The 16,692-nt window shown below is 42.2% G+C and overlaps 2 protein-coding genes across 4 annotated transcripts in view; one reads left to right on the top strand and one right to left on the bottom strand.

Moving 5' to 3' along the window:
• The first annotated feature begins 1,594 nt into the window (after window positions 1-1,594).
• Window positions 1,595-16,692, top strand: part of chrm2a (cholinergic receptor, muscarinic 2a) — a 99,408-nt gene continuing 84,310 nt past the window's right edge. For 2 of the 3 annotated variants that reach the window (XM_086268235.1, XM_086268233.1), the window contains exon 1: window positions 1,595-1,832. The gene's annotated coding sequence lies outside the window, so the exon portion shown is untranslated. The remainder of the gene's footprint in view (window positions 1,833-16,692) is intronic. The other variant, XM_086268232.1, reaches the window with a different exon arrangement.
• On the bottom strand, window positions 9,123-15,526 carry LOC147310202 (uncharacterized). Its single transcript, XM_086268284.1, has 2 exons — window positions 15,441-15,526; window positions 9,123-15,285 (listed from the first exon to the last, which is right to left on the bottom strand). Exon 2 carries the CDS (start codon window positions 15,118-15,120, stop codon window positions 9,289-9,291), a length of 5,832 nt encoding a protein of 1,943 aa, XP_086124410.1. The 5' UTR covers window positions 15,121-15,285; window positions 15,441-15,526; the 3' UTR covers window positions 9,123-9,288.

Raw genomic sequence — 16,692 nt, 5'->3', positions numbered from 1 at the left:
TGTCAGAAGCAATGCGAATAGGAATAATTAACGCATGTAGTGGATGTTTTTGTTGTCACCCTACTTGTTTTTGGCACATGCAATCAGATGGGATTTAAGGATTTATCACGTTCCTGGAGCATTTACATGAGTCACTGATGTATTATTCTCTCATAGCCGTGCAAAACCATGTCTGATAGCTGTCACTAGATGACAACAGCCTCTCTTCCGTCTCTTACTTAGTTTTTTCATTTCTCTGCAGAGCCTTCCCACTTTATATGAAACCTCTCTGCATTTTAGCATTTTTTTTTTCAGTTGCTACATGAGCCACATTGTTAAATAATCCAAATATAGTATGTTTCCCAAACCTAAACTAGTACCACTTGATACATTTTAATTGGCAGGTAGGGTTCAGGGTGGCATCATTCACTCGTGTGTAGTCTCTTTGTCTCTGAATCAGAAAACACTAAAAAATCTTCATGGTGATTCGATCAAATTCAGCATAGAGGAAGAAGAAAGAGTTACCTGTGTTACCTGCATGTTGGATGATCTTGGGAAGGGTGCTGGTTGGTTTAGGTCTATGAAACTGACTTCAGCTTTACGGGCAGATGACCTGTTAATAGGCAAACACATAAACACAGAACCAGAGTGACTTTAAAAACTACTTCCCCAGTAGATGTCAGTAAAACATTCTCATCCTCTGTGTGTTTTTCCAAAAATCTTGGCTGTGTGGCAGATTTTTTTTTTTTTTTGAGAAATACTGAATAACATCAAATCACTCCAAGACTTTAATAGCAGCAGTCCAGTTCAGAAAATGTAATGTTGTAATAAATCAGGCAGAAATTCAGCTTTCAAACAAGTGCTAAGCGGTTAAATCTGATAAGCGCCAGTCAGTTATGATAAAAGGAGTCATTCCGCTGTGAGAGCCGTCTTCAGAGAGAGAAGGGGGGAAACTAAGTCCTTACAATGTATACAACTTGACACAAAGCAGGTCCTGTTGGCCACGTGTTTAGATAATCAACAGGTTTCCTGCAAAGACACGTATGCATAGACAGAAATACATGATGCAGGTCTGAGAGCTATTCAGTTCTTCTTTTGTTTGAATTTAGATTTCTTTTCAAAAAGTACTTGAATAATTAAAGATTGTTTCTTAATTAAAAGTACACTAAAATCCACGTCGATGAAAATATTGAATTTTGCAGACGCAAGGTGAGCAAGCTTTGCTTTTTTAATTTATCATCGTTTATATTCGCTCTCCTTGGTGCTGAATCTAAAAGTCTACGCGAAGCTCTCACTAAGGCTTTTTTTTTTTAAATGGGAAGAACTATATATAAGAGAAAAGCCACGAGCAAAATTCTGTTTTTTCAATCAAAATGACAGTGATTAATACACCCCAGCCAATTAAAATATAATCTGAAGAAAAAAATCCAATGTCGTTAAAAATATACTAACGGGCTAAATGAGCTGATTTGCCGCGGAAAATCTGTGGCAAGCGTGTGTGATTCTCCTGGCATGGGGTTTAATTAGTGTACCGACGAACAGCACTCTTTCAAGCTGCGGGTGATTTCTGTTTTAAATCACGTGTTGCTGCACTAAACTCAGGCTGGTTTCCCTGAATCTGAAAGGCAAATAACGACTGTCGTTACCGTCAAAGAGAAGCCAGCCTACTTCTTACGGCTCTCTCTCCCTTTCTCTCGCCGTCTTGCTCACGCACCCCCACCCCCTCTCCACTTTCTCCTGTGCAGCGCGTTTTGTCTCCAAAGCCCGTCTTCAGAAGCATGTCCTCAGACATGCAACAGCGATGCGATGAAGCGGACCAAAAAGAAGCCACCGGCGTGACAACATAAAAGCAGGTAAGCTGCTGACTGAATATTGGCCCATTTATGATCAATAGTCTGTGATTTCTGAGAGGAACCAAAGGATTCGATATTTTATCTGAAGCTGTCAGACAAGAAGCGCTTGTTCTTTCAGTAAAAGGGGTTTATTAAGCTGTCTTGCTCAAGGACAGTCCGAAAGGAGGAACTAGTTGTGGTCAGGAGTTGAACCTTGGACTTTCTTTCTTTCTTTCTTTCTTTCTTTCTTTTAGTATGGGACTATATCTATATCCGCCAGGTTGCTCACACAGCCACATCAACACCTGCATATACATTCAATATGTGGAAACTCGATTGTCACGGTGCTACTCCGAGTGGGGTTTATTCTGATTTCAAACATTTCAGCGCTGTTTTGGTTTCATGGAGTGGCAAAAGTACATAACTCCTGTTTCACGTAATTCAGCTCAGAGAAAACATCCCGATCCTCGGTGACTATTGAAAAATATTTTTACACCTTATATTCGAACTAGAAAGAGCCCGTCTAATATCTACTGCTTTGGAAGCTATGCGCAATGAACACAAAGACATTTCAACAGCTCCCTGTGCCAACATCGGTGTCTTTGCGCATCTTAGATGGAGCAAGGGGAACTTTGTGGTTCTGATATACTTTTTTTGACAACCCCAGAAGCGGAAACAATTTCAGAGTCATGGACCGCTATACCTTATTAATTTTGTCAGTATTAAACGATCACGCGACCATTGCGCGCATTTTTTTTTGATCAAGTATTCAAGACGTTAAAGCCTCATTTCACCGGACATTACTAATTCCAGCAATCTGTTTGTGGATCGTTTCTAAAAGGAAGAGCCAATTGACTTACTGGAACCATAACGTGTGCTTAAATGACTCCAGTGTGACTTGGATAAAAGCGCTCCGCATCGTTTCTTTCAAGTCTGGATAAAATTGCTGGTCTAATTTCTGCAGTAGGACACAAATAATTCCCAATGGTGAGAAAACTCGCCTTTTGACAATTCCAACGTGCTGAAAGCTTATGTATACAGATCTGTGAAAGTCTATAATTGTCCAAAAGCGGTTTTCTCTCGTCTCATTAATTCGATAAAACCATTCTTGATTTCAGCAAGCTTTTTCGCCACATGTTCACATTCCCCGTGTTTTCAACAGCCATCGCAATAAAAAAAAAATCATATTTTTTTTCATATTTGCACTGAGATCTACCGCCACCTTTTACAATGAGATTAAGAGACGATTTGGCGTCGAAGCCGCACCAGAGGTGCGTAAAAGCGCAACGCAACAGAACAGATTTGAGACTGCGTGTTTCTGTCGGATTTTATAACCACGGGTCTTATAGTTGAGATGTTTTACTTCTAGATTGGATCTTCCAGTCATGTTTAACGACAGATAGAGAGGCTTTTGCCACTAAATCGAACGGGGGGCTCAAAGGTAAACCTGTTTCTGTTTCAAGTATTTAGATTTTTTTTTATTTGTTTATATCAAACAGCGTTTGGCTACAAAATCTATTGTTTTTTCTAATCTGCACGACAGCAAAATTAACCGCAGTCACAGTCGTGTGACTGGAAAGGAGACCAAAAAACCCCAACAAAAACTAACAAACAACAACAACAAAATGCACTCTACTCCTACTGTATCGTTCGGCTAGATTAATCATCGCAGTTGGACGAGCCCTGTGGTTCGCTGTGATGATTGGAGATTAGGTTGTAGTTTAGGGTCATTTAACTTCACTGAAAAGTTACAGCCAGAGAAGAGGGAGAAGAGGTTTTCTTGGAATTGGGGCAGGTGTGTGTGTGTGTGTGGGGGGGGGGGGTTCCCTCAGTTGTTACAGTGGGGAGAAAATCAGGTTTCGCCAAGACTGGCGGCTAATTCTGACTAAGAGAAGAGGAAACATATGGTCTCTCTGTGTTCCTCTTACCTTGATTTTAAGGACTTTATAATAAGGCTAAGTACATTTTGCTTGTGCGTATTCGTTTCTTTTTTTCTTAAATATTTAGTCTGATGCAGTTCACCAACATCTGTGCTGATATCTGATATTTTCAGCATTGTGTTGTACAGTTAACTGCTGTGGCTTGACCTTGATTACGTTTTGATTCCTGACTGTAACTGGCTTTGTTTAAAGAGCTGACGAGTAAACAACAAAGACGTGGTGTTGCCTTAGTACCTCCCATCCACGCGGAACGTTAACACGATGCTGGTTTTGTTCTTGTAAAATCATTATTAATTAATGTGACATTTGATTTAGTTTCTTGCCAGAAAAAAAGGATTTCCATTTGGTGTGGAATCCGTTTCGCGCCGTTTTCATCTTTGGAATTGCACTACAGGGGAACTAGCCCAGTTTTCAGTGTGACGAATAGTGTTCATTTGGCAAAACTCTTAAAACATGATGAAGTCAAAAGGAAACCAATATCAAAAACGTCAACAGGTTTGTGCTTGAGACAAAAACATGATTTTTTTTTCCTGAAAATGTTTAATATTGCTGTATGTGAATGTGCAGATAAAGTTGTTGTCTACTTATTATGTTTTTATGGGGAAAAAGCAACTAAAGGCAAAAAATAAATTCCATTAGGTGTAGAAAAATCACTCAACAGATTCACAGGACCTCTAAAAACACAAATGCAAAAGATAATAATCACTGAAAATCAAATCCAAACCTGGATCAGTCATATTTATTACATAATAGCATTATAAAAGGTGATATTTGTGTACACTTGGTAAAGTGTAGCTTAACTGTTGTAGCTGTATAAAGTGCGACTGTTTCACTGTGCTACCCACGTCTTTTTCACAACTCCAACCACTTTTTAAGTTCCCAAGGCTTTTATTGTGTCCCTTTGTTCCTTCCGTTCTGTAGCAATGAAAATTTTTCTCTAAGCAAGTATTCGTTGTAACTTTCAGCAACTAGTTGCTGTCCATTTCCACTTAAGACCATGTCTGATACCATGATGCTGATAGGTGAGATTTACATGAACTGTGAGTTATTCATTTTTGATCTATTAGATTTTTTTAAAGTTATTTATAATTTCATGAAGCTTGCTGAGGTCTACTAAGATCAGATGTGTAGCTTGCCTTAATTTAAACCCTTTTCTTTAACCCTACTGCTATTCCATGAAATATGCAGATGACAGAGTGTCAGCATCTGGTGTCCATGAGCTTGACTGATGTAGTAAATGATGACATGCATTGATTTACATATCACCCTGCAGTTCTGCATGAATATTGGTGTCTTTGTTGTTGATGCAGATGAGAGTAAAGTGACAAATATTTAATAGATTAAGTGTATTTCTGGGATTTAAGAATCATCACCTTTTGCTTTGCTTTTGTGTTTAAAAGTGATCTTTATTCCTGATGTGTACAAAACATGCTAATGAAAGCTCTCATTCTTGTTTGATGTCTTTCACGTTGAAATCATGACGATTTTAACCAAAACCGTGCTTCATAACAGTGAGACATGCATGCACGTACACTCAAATGAAATGGAATGAATCAGTCTTTCTCGGTCACATTCACACGAAGGACGGAGAGCGAAGCGATTGAAGGAGGAGGCTCATGTCAACGCTGCTACCTTCAGTGAAGGCACATTGCACACATATTGCTAAATCTGTGCTTTTGGCAGTGTTGGAAACAGTGTTACAGACAAGGTTGCTTTTGTAAATAGTTAAATTTAGCCAGTGGGGTGCCTCTTTGCATGGACATAAGCTTCTCAGTTGTAGAGAGGCTGCACAGTGCACATTAGTGAATCTGTGTATCTGGCACACACAGAAAGGAATGTCTAATTATCACGCTTTCAGCCGCAGTAGGGTCCTCTATTTGCACTGAGCTCCTGCTCTAATCGCTGTCTTTTTGTTGTCATTACACACTTATTTATTTAATTTTTTATGCAGTTAGAATGTTATTTTTGCTCCATGTGGATGAGCCGGAAAGTCCGTGTGGCATCGGCTTGGTGTTGAAGGAAGCAATTGAGCAGAAGCAAAAGAATGGGCTCAACTGATCTGTGGAATTTTTCTGAAAGAGATGAAAAGAGATGAAGGGGTTTTACATAACAGTGAGCATGTTGTATACAAGTACAGATATATATGCAGGGATATGAGGTTATGCGAATGAAAAGAGTGACGGATGAGGATGTCATTGACTCATACATATATAAACGTCGTTTCACAAGCCTAAATATGCATATATCCTCAGTCAGAGCGTGCAGATTTTCATACGTTGAAGCTGATTCGGCCAGTGGAACAAATGACCAATGTACCATTTAGTTGGACTGCTTCTCAGATGATGAGCGACTGCAGAGCTTTGCAATATGAAGTGGCTCTAAACCACTGCACGAAGTGGCATTGATTGGACAGCATGAGAGGAGGGAGATTCCTCCTTAAGGTCATTATCAAGCAGACAGAGAGAGTTAGACGAAACAAACCAGTGTAATTGCATTTGTAACAAAAGACTTGGAATCAATGGACTAAGCACTACGTACAGCAGTTGGTCAGCGTATTTCATCAACATTCAAATGGATCCAGTCTCACTGTAATTGCTTATAAAATCTATGCTACGAAATTAGTTCAGCAGTTCTCTATGATGTAGTCTGTTCTCTTATGTCGCGATTCAGAATGTGTCTGACAAACCAGAAACTTTTTAACACTTTATAACATTTAATGAATTTTGACAGATAATTATTTATACATAATATTGCTACACACATACACATTGACATTTGATGATGTAATAACAGGGACTATTAAGCTTCATGCTCTTCCAGACATCTACATGTACAGTCTAAGTGCACAAAAAACTAAGTACACCCTTACTGCATCGATAGAAATCAAGACGGGAATTAGCAACCAGGTGTAAGAAAAGTGTAAGACTTCAATTCAATTCAATTCAATTTTATTTATATAGCGCCAAATCACAACAAAAGTCGCCTCAAGGCGCTTCATAGATACAGAGAAAAACCCAACAATCATATGACCCCCTATGAGCAAGCACTTTGGCGACAGTGGGAAGGAAAAACTCCCTTTTAACAGGAAGAAACCTCCGGCAGAACCAGGCTCAGGGAGGGGCGGCCATCTGCTGTGACCGGTTGGGGTGAGAGAAGGAAGACAGGATAAAAGACAAAAGACTTCTTGGACAAACTTCTTTCGACAGATGAGACAAAAGTGGAGATATTTATCCATAACAGACAGTGCATCAGCACAAACACCTCATACTGCCGGACATGGTGGTGGAGGGGTAATGGTTTTGGCTTGCTTTTTAGCCACAGGACCTGGAAAACTTGCAGCCAATGAGTCAACGATGATCACCTCCGTATATTAAATTACTCTAAGTATTCTAGAGTTGAATGTGAGGCTTTCTGTCCCACATCTAAAGACTGGCTGAAAATGGGTCATGCAACAGGATCATGATCTCAAGCATACCAGAAAATCTATAAAAGAAAGACTGTAAAAGAAAAGAATCAAGGTGCTGTGATGGCTCATTCAAAATCCAGCCTTTTTTGAAATACTGTGGTGGGACCTAAAGAGAGCTGTGCAAGAATGAATGCCTGCAAGCATCAATGAACTGAAAGAACACTGTAAAGATTGGGACAATTCCAGAGAGACTGCTAAAAGAAAACAAAGGCATTGCTGCTAAAGGTTTTTCTACAATATACTGAATCATTGGGTTTAGTAAGTTTTTCGTAGGACTGCATAGAGTTCTTTTTACATTACTATTGCAATGCTGTCTGGTTTGGTTTATCTAGTTCCTCAGGAAGTTGCAGCTCAAGGCCTGATCAAGATCAAACAGCAATGTCTACAACCTGATTTCTCAAAAGAGCTGGATTATACTTTAGGGTTGTATTTCAAAGGCGTTGCATGGTTTTTCTTTTAGTCTAAAATTGATTTGAAGTTTCTTATTGGCTTGACATGTCAGATATACTTTTTAGATTTTTAAATAATACATCTCACAGATCCTCTGTAGCTGGCATCCAACTTACCAGCTCAATGCCTAGTCTCTGGGAATTTTGTTTTTATGGCCATTTCTTAAGAATACTTAGGACAGATCATTTTAGCTTGGCCTTTAATTTAGCTGACTCATCATTATGTTCTTTTTTTCCCTTTTTGAACTTCAGGTTCTATTTTCTTTTTTTAATAAAGAACTTTTTTCCTTCTAAATTTTATTATATCCACTTTTGTTTTACCATTTTCAAACCCGAAGCCACAGAGCTAAGCTGTGAAAGGTTGAATTGCTTCCTGGACTGGAAAACTTCAAGCACCTCATGGTTTTGTTAACGAGTGGAGAAACTCCCTGACAAATCGGTGCAGGACGCCACAGCACATATCTGTCGTAAGAAAGGGCTTAAGACTCTCAGCTAACGTGGGAAGACCTCGGTATCCCTCTTAGAAGTGCTTTAGCTGGTGGCTGGTAAGAGGAAAGCATGGACATATCTGTCTAGAATACCTCACCCACTATGAGCCCAACCCTTGTTTTGTAAAGCACATGTTCGTGGACATGGCATGTGAAAACAATTTAGTTCATTCATTAATTTTCATTTATAAAGCGTTATTTTACTCTTCTATTGTTGGACATTTTTTTTAACTCTTTCGACTGAAGTTTGTGTACACAACTTTTTTTTAAATGAAAATAGCTGCCTGTTTTTACTCTTGGGTAGCAAAACCAAAAAAAATGAAAGATGTTCAATTTCACGATAGATTTCAGTAGAGTTCAGTTCTAATATAATTTTCTTTTAGCTTATTTTGTTATGTATTTTACTATGTTATAACTGATACCATGACACATTAACTGGAGCCATATGGAAATAATAAATCACTCTCCTGATGAAATATACTAATATATACAACAAAAAAACTCTTCAGGTGGTATGCTGCCCTCACGACACGTGACCCTGTGAGGTTAGACAGCTAGCGAACAAACAGAAGAGGTCTTCTACACAAGGCTTGACTTTCTTGTTTTTATGTAACTAGAACATGAGAAAAAATGAAAATGAATCGCTGGTTAACACACATCTTAATAACAACTTGCCGATTAGCCTAGCTTAACATGTACATTACATCAGCATACAGTTCGCTCCATGTAACACATATAACGACTGTCTCTACACATGTCAATACTCACAAAGACGAACGTTTTCCGAGGTGCGAACGTGTAGAGCACTCTTAGCGTGAACATGAACTAGTCCCTATTTAATAACTGCCGGAGCACTTTTTCCCGACATCATAAACGAAAGGGTACATCAAAGATAGGTTAGTGAACAGGACGCTCCCTCGCTCCATTTCCGCACATAGGATACAAAGATCTCTTATGGAAATGATGTCTCACTCTGAGCTTATTTATCACTCTGCTTATGTGGCTCAATCAGCACACACACCAACCGCTGACTTTTGACTCAAGGGCATAACACTCCCCGCTTGATATACACACATTATATCACAATAAACATCAATACAACATATTCAAACATCATCTAGCATTGAAGAATATTCATTCAGTCTCTGCAAGCAAAACAACAATCTCTGAAACTGGTCTGAGAAACATTTTAACAGTCCCATCTTTTACAGTCCGCACTTCCACTTTTCGGACCTTCTTGTCGCTGCTGGGGAATGTTTTCACTACTAGTCCCATGGGCCATTCGTTCCTGCTGGCTTGGGGGTCCTTTAGCAGGACCACATCTCCTATTTTGACATTAGGTCTAGTCTCTGTCCATTTTGCACGACCTTGTAAGGTGGATAAATACTCTCCCTTCCACCTTTTCCAAAAAGTGTCAGCGAGGAGTTGAACATGTTTCCATTGTTTCCCAAACAGCTGCCCTGATGAGAAGTTCCCAAGTGGGGCGGACACAGCACTCATCTTCTGCGTTAGTAGCACTGCTGGAGTGAGTACTGCAGGACTGTCAGGGTCGGTGGATATGGGAACAAGAGGCCTTGCATTAATAATTGCCATCACCTCGGCCATGAAGGTGCACAACACTTCATGAGTAAGACGTGTTTGTTCAGTTCGTAACAACATTGCATCCAGAATGCGCCTGGCAACGCCTATAAGGCGCTCCCACGAGCCTCCCATATGAGACGCATGAGGGGGATTGAAAGTCCAAACACACCCTCTCTCTTGCAGGTACTTTCCTACTGCTTTGTTTCCTGAGTTTAGGTCTAATTCCTTACAAGCGCCCACAAAATTCGTGCCTCTGTCCGAGCGCAGAAACTTGGCCGGGCCCCGAATAGAGAAGAGCCTTCTTAATGCATTGATAAAACTATCAGCAGACATAGTCTCTATCAGTTCGATATGCACAGCCCTAGTTGACATGCATGTGAATAACACAGCCCAACGTTTGTTCTGGGAACAACCACCTCTTGTACGACGCGTCACAATAGTCCATGGCCCAAATACATCTAGGCCTACAGTGGTAAAGGGTGGTTCAGGGGTGACTCGGTCTGCAGGCAAGTCTGCCATTTTCTGGATCTGCATTTTGCCTCGCAACTTGCGACATGTGACACACCGATGAATGACAGATGACACAAGCCGCTTCCCTCCAATTATCCAGTACCCAGCACCACGGATAGCTCCTTCAGTTATGTGTCTTCCTTGATGAGCCACTCGTTCATGATAGTGAGTTACAATTAGCATGGCGATGTGGCTGGTAGATGGGATAATCAGAGGGTGCTTTTCATTCTCTGTGAGATCGGCAGCGGAAAGACGTCCACCGACTCGTAAGAGACTGTCTTTGTCCACTACAGGATTGAGCTTTTTGAGTGCATCAAATATGCCACTGACCTTCCTTCCTTCTTTAATGTTTTCAAGCGTCCCTTTGTAAGCTTCTTGTTGGACGGCTCCAATAATGACTGCTTGGGCTCGGGTGAGTTCTTGGACGCTCGGTGTCTCACTGAAACCTTTCCATCCCCTTCGCCCACTTGTCTTTTGTGTAAAGGATGTAACTACATGAATGAGTCTGGCTATGACTCTGCAAAGAGTGATCCAGTTTGAGTACTTTTTGAAACGGTCAGAACCCAACTGTGGCTCTGCTACAGTAGTTTTCATTACTTTTATTTCCGGATGTATCTCTCTGTCTTTTTCAGGTTCGATGAGCGTGAAAGGACCAGTGTGTGGTTCTGTGTGTGGGTCAGAGTACAGAAAGGGTGGACCTGAGAACCAGGTACTGTTCTGCAGGTCTGCTGCTGGAATGAACCGAGTGGCCTGGTCAGCTGGATTTAACTCACTTGGTACATAATGCCATTGACTCGGATGGGTGGATGCTCTAATGCGCGTAACCCTGTTGGCAACATACATGTAGAATCGTCTGGAGGTGTTGTGTATGTACCCCAACACAATCCTACTGTCTGTGTAAAAAGTCACATTGTCTACTTTAATGTCTAACTCGTCTCTGATGAGCTCAAACATTTCCACCGCGAGCACAGCAGCACATAGTTCCAGGCGTGGTACAGTGTGTGCGGGGCGGGGTGCGAGTTTAGACTTCCCCATCACAAACCCAGTATGACACTGTCCTTCACTGTCAACTGTACGCAGATAGACTACTGCACCTATAGCGACAGTGGAGGCGTCACAGAAAATGCAAAGTTCTTTCACTTTCGTTGTGCTTAACGTACCTGGGCTGTAGCACCTTGGTATTTGGAGGTTCTCAAGGGCTTGCAAAGAGTCTTTCCATAAGTCCCACCTCTCCTGTTTCTCAGGGGGTAAGAGTGTGTCCCAGTCTTTTCCATCAGATGACAGTTCCCTGAGTAATGCTTTGCCCTGCATTATTATGGGAGCAGCAAATCCCAACGGGTCATAGAGGCTATTAACTGTCGACAATACTCCCCTCCGTGTGAATGGTTTGCTCTCATTTGACACCTGGTAAGTGAAGCTGTCAGATTGTAGGTTCCAACAGAGTCCCAAGCTTCTCTGAACTGGAAGAGGGTCTACTCCTAGGTCTAAATCTTTCAGGTCCTTTGCACGATCCTCAACAGGGAAAGCTTCCATGACTTGACTGCAGTTTGATGCCACCTTGTGGAGGCGCAAGTTAGACTCTGCCAACATGTTTTGCGTTCTTGTGAGCAGGTTGATTGCTTCCTCTGGCGTGGCGACTGATGTGAGACCATCGTCAACATAAAACTGACGCTCAACAAACTGTCTTGCCTCAGATCCGTGTTCTCGTTCTCCCTGCTGTGCTGCCTGTCTCATGCAGTAGATGGCAACAGCGGGTGACGGGCTGTTTCCAAACACGTGGACCTTCATTCTAAACTCAACTATGCTCTTTGTAATGTCATTGTCCTCATACCACAGATAACGCAGATAATCTCTGTGGTCTTCGCGCACAACGAAGCAGTAAAACATTTGCTGCACATCGGCTGTCAGGGCTATGGGCTCTTTGCGGAAGCGCAACAGCACTCCCAATAGGGAGTTGTTCAAATCAGGTCCGCCAAGAAGCACTTGATTGAGCGAAATTCCATCACATTCTGCACTTGAATCAAACACGACTCGTATTTGTTGTGGCTTCTGTGGGTGGTATACCCCAAACGTGGGCAGATACCAATGTTCTTTATTTAGTGGCAGAGGAGGGGCAGGCTCGGCTTGGTCGTTATCCAACATTTTCTGCATGAATTGGATGTAGTGATCTTTCATTTCTGGTCTCTTTTCCAAAGTCTTTCGGAGAGAGCAGAGGCGTTTTAGGGCTTGTTCTCTGTTGTCAGGGAGCCTCCTTCTCTGTGAGCGAAAGGGTAAAGGTGCAACCCAGCTGTTCTCTTGGTTTTGATAAACTTCACTGTCCATTATTGTCAGGAATGCTCTGTCGTCGATAGACATGGCTTGTTTGTTATCACCCTCAGATCTAACAAACACAGAGTGTCCCAAATCGTCTGTGATGCAGGTTGCATTCATAGTGACCCCATAATTCTCTTTAACGTGAATTGTGTTTGGGCAAGGCTCAAAATAGGATGCACGTCCATTATCTAAGGTGTGTGTTTTATAGACATTGACCTCTGACTGACTGTGCACTTTTCCTAGACACACCTCCCCCACAATAACCCAACCCAGGTCTAGCCTTTGGGCGTATGGTGCATCATTGGGTCCGTTGATTTGCTCACGTACCTTATGGACCCTGATGACGTCCCTTCCCAGGAGTAAAAGGATTGGGGCGTGGTGGTCGACAGGTGGGATGTTATCTGTCACTGGAAGAAGATGTGGGTGATGCTGGGCAATCTCTGGAGAGGGTATTTCAGATCTATTGTCCGGCACAGAGTCACATTCAATTAAAGGGGGTAGCTGGATGTTGACTTCTCCATCCAAAGACTCGAGGAAGAAGTTTACAGCTCTCCTACCTGAGGTTTGTTCTCTGCCAGAGCAAGTCTTTAAGGTGTATGGAGTGGGTTTGGCATTGATTTTGAAAAGGCTGAAAAACTCTGACTTAACCAGTGACCTGTTGGACTGATCATCTATTACTGCATACATTTTTATAGCTCTCTCTTTTTGGCCTGCGGGATACACTTTGACCAGACTGATCTTAGAACATGAACGTGGGCTATCACCTTGGCCACATACCTCTGTGCACTTTGACTCGACTGAAGGTGCACTCTCGATTTGCTCTTCATTGTCGTTGTTTCCTGGTGTAGTACTCTTAGGGGCAGGAGTAGGACCAGGATGCATTGCAGATAAGTGTTTAAGGCTGTCACATTCAATACACTTCACCGTTGCTTTACAGTTTTTCGCAATGTGTTGGACAGACCCACAGCATCTGTAACATATGTGGTGCTCTTTGAGATAGGCTTGTCTTTCTTCAATAGGTTTGTCTCTAAAGAGCTTACACTTTTTGAGTGGATGTGGTTTTTTGTGGATTGGGCACTGGCGATCCGGTTCCTCCATTTTCTTTGGACTGAGATTATTCTGGTCCGACTCTGCCGTAATGTCCATTTTGTGTGCTGACACAGTAGGTTTGCGACTATAAGACCTCAGTTTTTCTGTTGGGGGAGAAGGGACATGGGTGTTGGCCTTGGACATAGCAAAGCTTGGGTCATTCCTCATTTTCGCTTGCCGCTGGACAAATTGTGTGAAAACTGAGAAAGGAGGAAATGACACACTATGAGTCTCCTTGTACTGTGTTCCTACAGTTGTCCACTTTTCCTGTAGGTTGAAGGGAAGTTTTTCCACTATTTGCCTGACTCCTCTAGCTGTGTCCAGGTAAGCAAGTCCTGGGAGCGCGCCATCTTGTTTAGCACACTGAAGCTCCAATAAGATGTCACTAAGTTCCTGCAGCTTAACATTGTCTTTGTTTGTGAGTTTGGGAAAGTCCTCTACCTTTTTTAAGAGTGCGTCCTCAATAGCCTCAGGTGAGCCGTAGCACTCTTCAAGGCGTTGCCAGACCATCTTCGCACCTGCAGCAGGATTGAGGGTGTGTACAGCACGAATGCGCTTAGCCTGTTCGGATGATGTTGGACCCAACCATTTTGTTAGCAAGTCTAATTCCTCTCTTGGAGACAAATTTAGGTCTTTGGTTGCGCTGATGAATGAGGTTTTCCATGCCCAATAGTTTTCAGGTTTGTCATCAAATTGCAAAAGACCTGTGCTAACTAGTTCTTTGCGAATTAGGTATTTTGCAAACTGTTGCATTTCACTTGATTCAGGTACACAGTTGTTAAGGTTGGGGGTGTGCTTTGTGGAGTTGGACCAGTACGTGTCGACTACACCAGTGTTCACTGTTTGCTCCTGTTTCCTTTCTCTATTTACAGGTGGTGTTTTCGTCTGAGTGTTGGTTATAAAAGGATTAGTTATTTGTGTACTGTCTTGTGCATCTACTTCATTGCAATTTCCTTTAGGAGGCTGTGCTGAGTCGTGCTGAGTGTCTGGGTAGAGTAACTCACATTGTTGTTGAACATATTCGTTAGTGCGGTGCACTGTACTGATGGGCTCAGCTTCCTCACAAAGTTCTCCGTAGAGCTCCCCGCTCTGAATCTCTGCTTCTTCATAGGCTGAGGCCTCTGCTTCAGCTGCGGCTATTGCTTTTTGGCACTGGAGGACATGTAGATGAGCATCCAGTTCAGCTCTCTGTTTCATTGCATTAGCTTCCTTTTCAGCGAAGGCCAGTTGAGCTCGTGCTGCTTGAGCTTTGGCGTAGGCCCTTGCAGCTGCAGAAGCTGTTGATGAGGATGTCCGTTGAGAACGCCTTGTCGAGGTTCTGGATTGCTGCGACTTGGTGTCGAATGGTTGAGACCGTTGCTGCGTTGTAGCTGGTTGAGTGGCAACGTCTGGTTGCTGTTCACCACCGGCTGCTTCGTCTAGCTCTTCAGCAGCGTAGTCTTTTAGGTAATTTCTTCCTGAGCGTAGACTCATGTTGCTTAAAGTAGCTCTGTATGTTTGAACCCGCTGAGTAGGCGTCTTTTCCTTCGTCTTTTTACTATGCTGCCCTCACGACACGTGACCCTGTGAGGTTAGACAGCTAGCGAACAAACAGAAGAGGTCTTCTACACAAGGCTTGACTTTCTTGTTTTTATGTAACTAGAACATGAGAAAAAATGAAAATGAATCGCTGGTTAACACACATCTTAATAACAACTTGCCGATTAGCCTAGCTTAACATGTACATTACATCAGCATACAGTTCGCTCCATGTAACACATATAACGACTGTCTCTACACATGTCAATACTCACAAAGACGAACGTTTTCCGAGGTGCGAACGTGTAGAGCACTCTTAGCGTGAACATGAACTAGTCCCTATTTAATAACTGCCGGAGCACTTTTTCCCGACATCATAAACGAAAGGGTACATCAAAGATAGGTTAGTGAACAGGACGCTCCCTCGCTCCATTTCCGCACATAGGATACAAAGATCTCTTATGGAAATGATGTCTCACTCTGAGCTTATTTATCACTCTGCTTATGTGGCTCAATCAGCACACACACCAACCGCTGACTTTTGACTCAAGGGCATAACAGGTGGACTTTTGACCAAAACAGGTCACCATTGGTAGTACTGAATTTTGGGCAGAAAATAGAAATAAGATACGGCCACACTTTAGAGGACTAAATAGTAAAGTACACTTTTCAAACATTGTAAAATGTCCTTACTCTTTTTTCAAAAATTAACATTATCAACATCTTATCTTAAATCAAACTGGATGCAAAATGTCCCGGTGGTGCATCTTCATAACGTTAGCCCTTTTACCCTAGCAGCATTGGTCTGTGTTGCATTCCTGAATAACAGAACCTGAACAGCAGTTGAAATGCGACAGCAGCAGTCGTAAGTACTACCCTCTAAACCTCTGGAGATTCCTTTGAATGTGGTGCACTTCCAAAAGCCTCAGGTGTTCTCCAGTCTTGCCACTCACCCAGCAATAATGCAAGGCAGCCATTCTTTGCTCTTAATTACTCTGAGCCTCAGTACCAGATAATTCCAACCAGCTTTATTATCTGGCTCAGCCATTGTCATTTCCTCCATAAAACATTCAGATTTGGTATTCCTGTCTGCTCACATCTGACCTTGGCAGGGAGGCGTTATTGTAATTGCCCACAGGCCAAATTCCTCTATGACTGGAGATTGTAAGACACATTAGACTAAAAAGGTGGAATCTAGCTTTCCCTCTGACCTATAGCATATGCTTTTACACACAATTAGGGCCTATTCACAGAATGGCATTACCAAGAGAGCTCTGTGATGTGGACAAAAACAAAGAAAGAAGGTAGGAGTGAATTTAGATTGCTTTCTTTTTTTTTCTTTTTGCAGTGCAACTTTAGCAGCAGGGGGAACAGCTTCAGCTGGTGTCACAAGTTCTTGTAAATGGCGCCAACATGACAGGGCGCCTTAATATCTCACTGTGCTGCTGCAGATGTTTTTGAAGTAGCCCTGCGTGACTTTTTCTTCTTGTTGGCAAGGAGCACTAACAAGCAATTAGCCAACAGGAG

The sequence above is a fragment of the Aulonocara sp. 'chitande type north' Nkhata Bay genome, linkage group LG17 (assembly GCF_057382095.1).
Source record: "Aulonocara sp. 'chitande type north' Nkhata Bay isolate Kocher_YH1m ecotype deep benthic linkage group LG17, A_spYH_male_GT1.1, whole genome shotgun sequence".
In the NCBI taxonomy this organism is placed as follows: Eukaryota; Metazoa; Chordata; class Actinopteri; order Cichliformes; family Cichlidae; genus Aulonocara; species Aulonocara sp. 'chitande type north' Nkhata Bay.
This window is presented reverse-complemented; position numbering and strand designations above follow the sequence as displayed.

What these genes read in the sequence shown, in the direction of transcription:
- LOC147310202 (XM_086268284.1), bottom strand. Translation starts at nt 15,120, where the DNA reads ATGAGTCTACGCTCAGGAAGAAATTACCTAAAAGACTACGCTGCTGAA.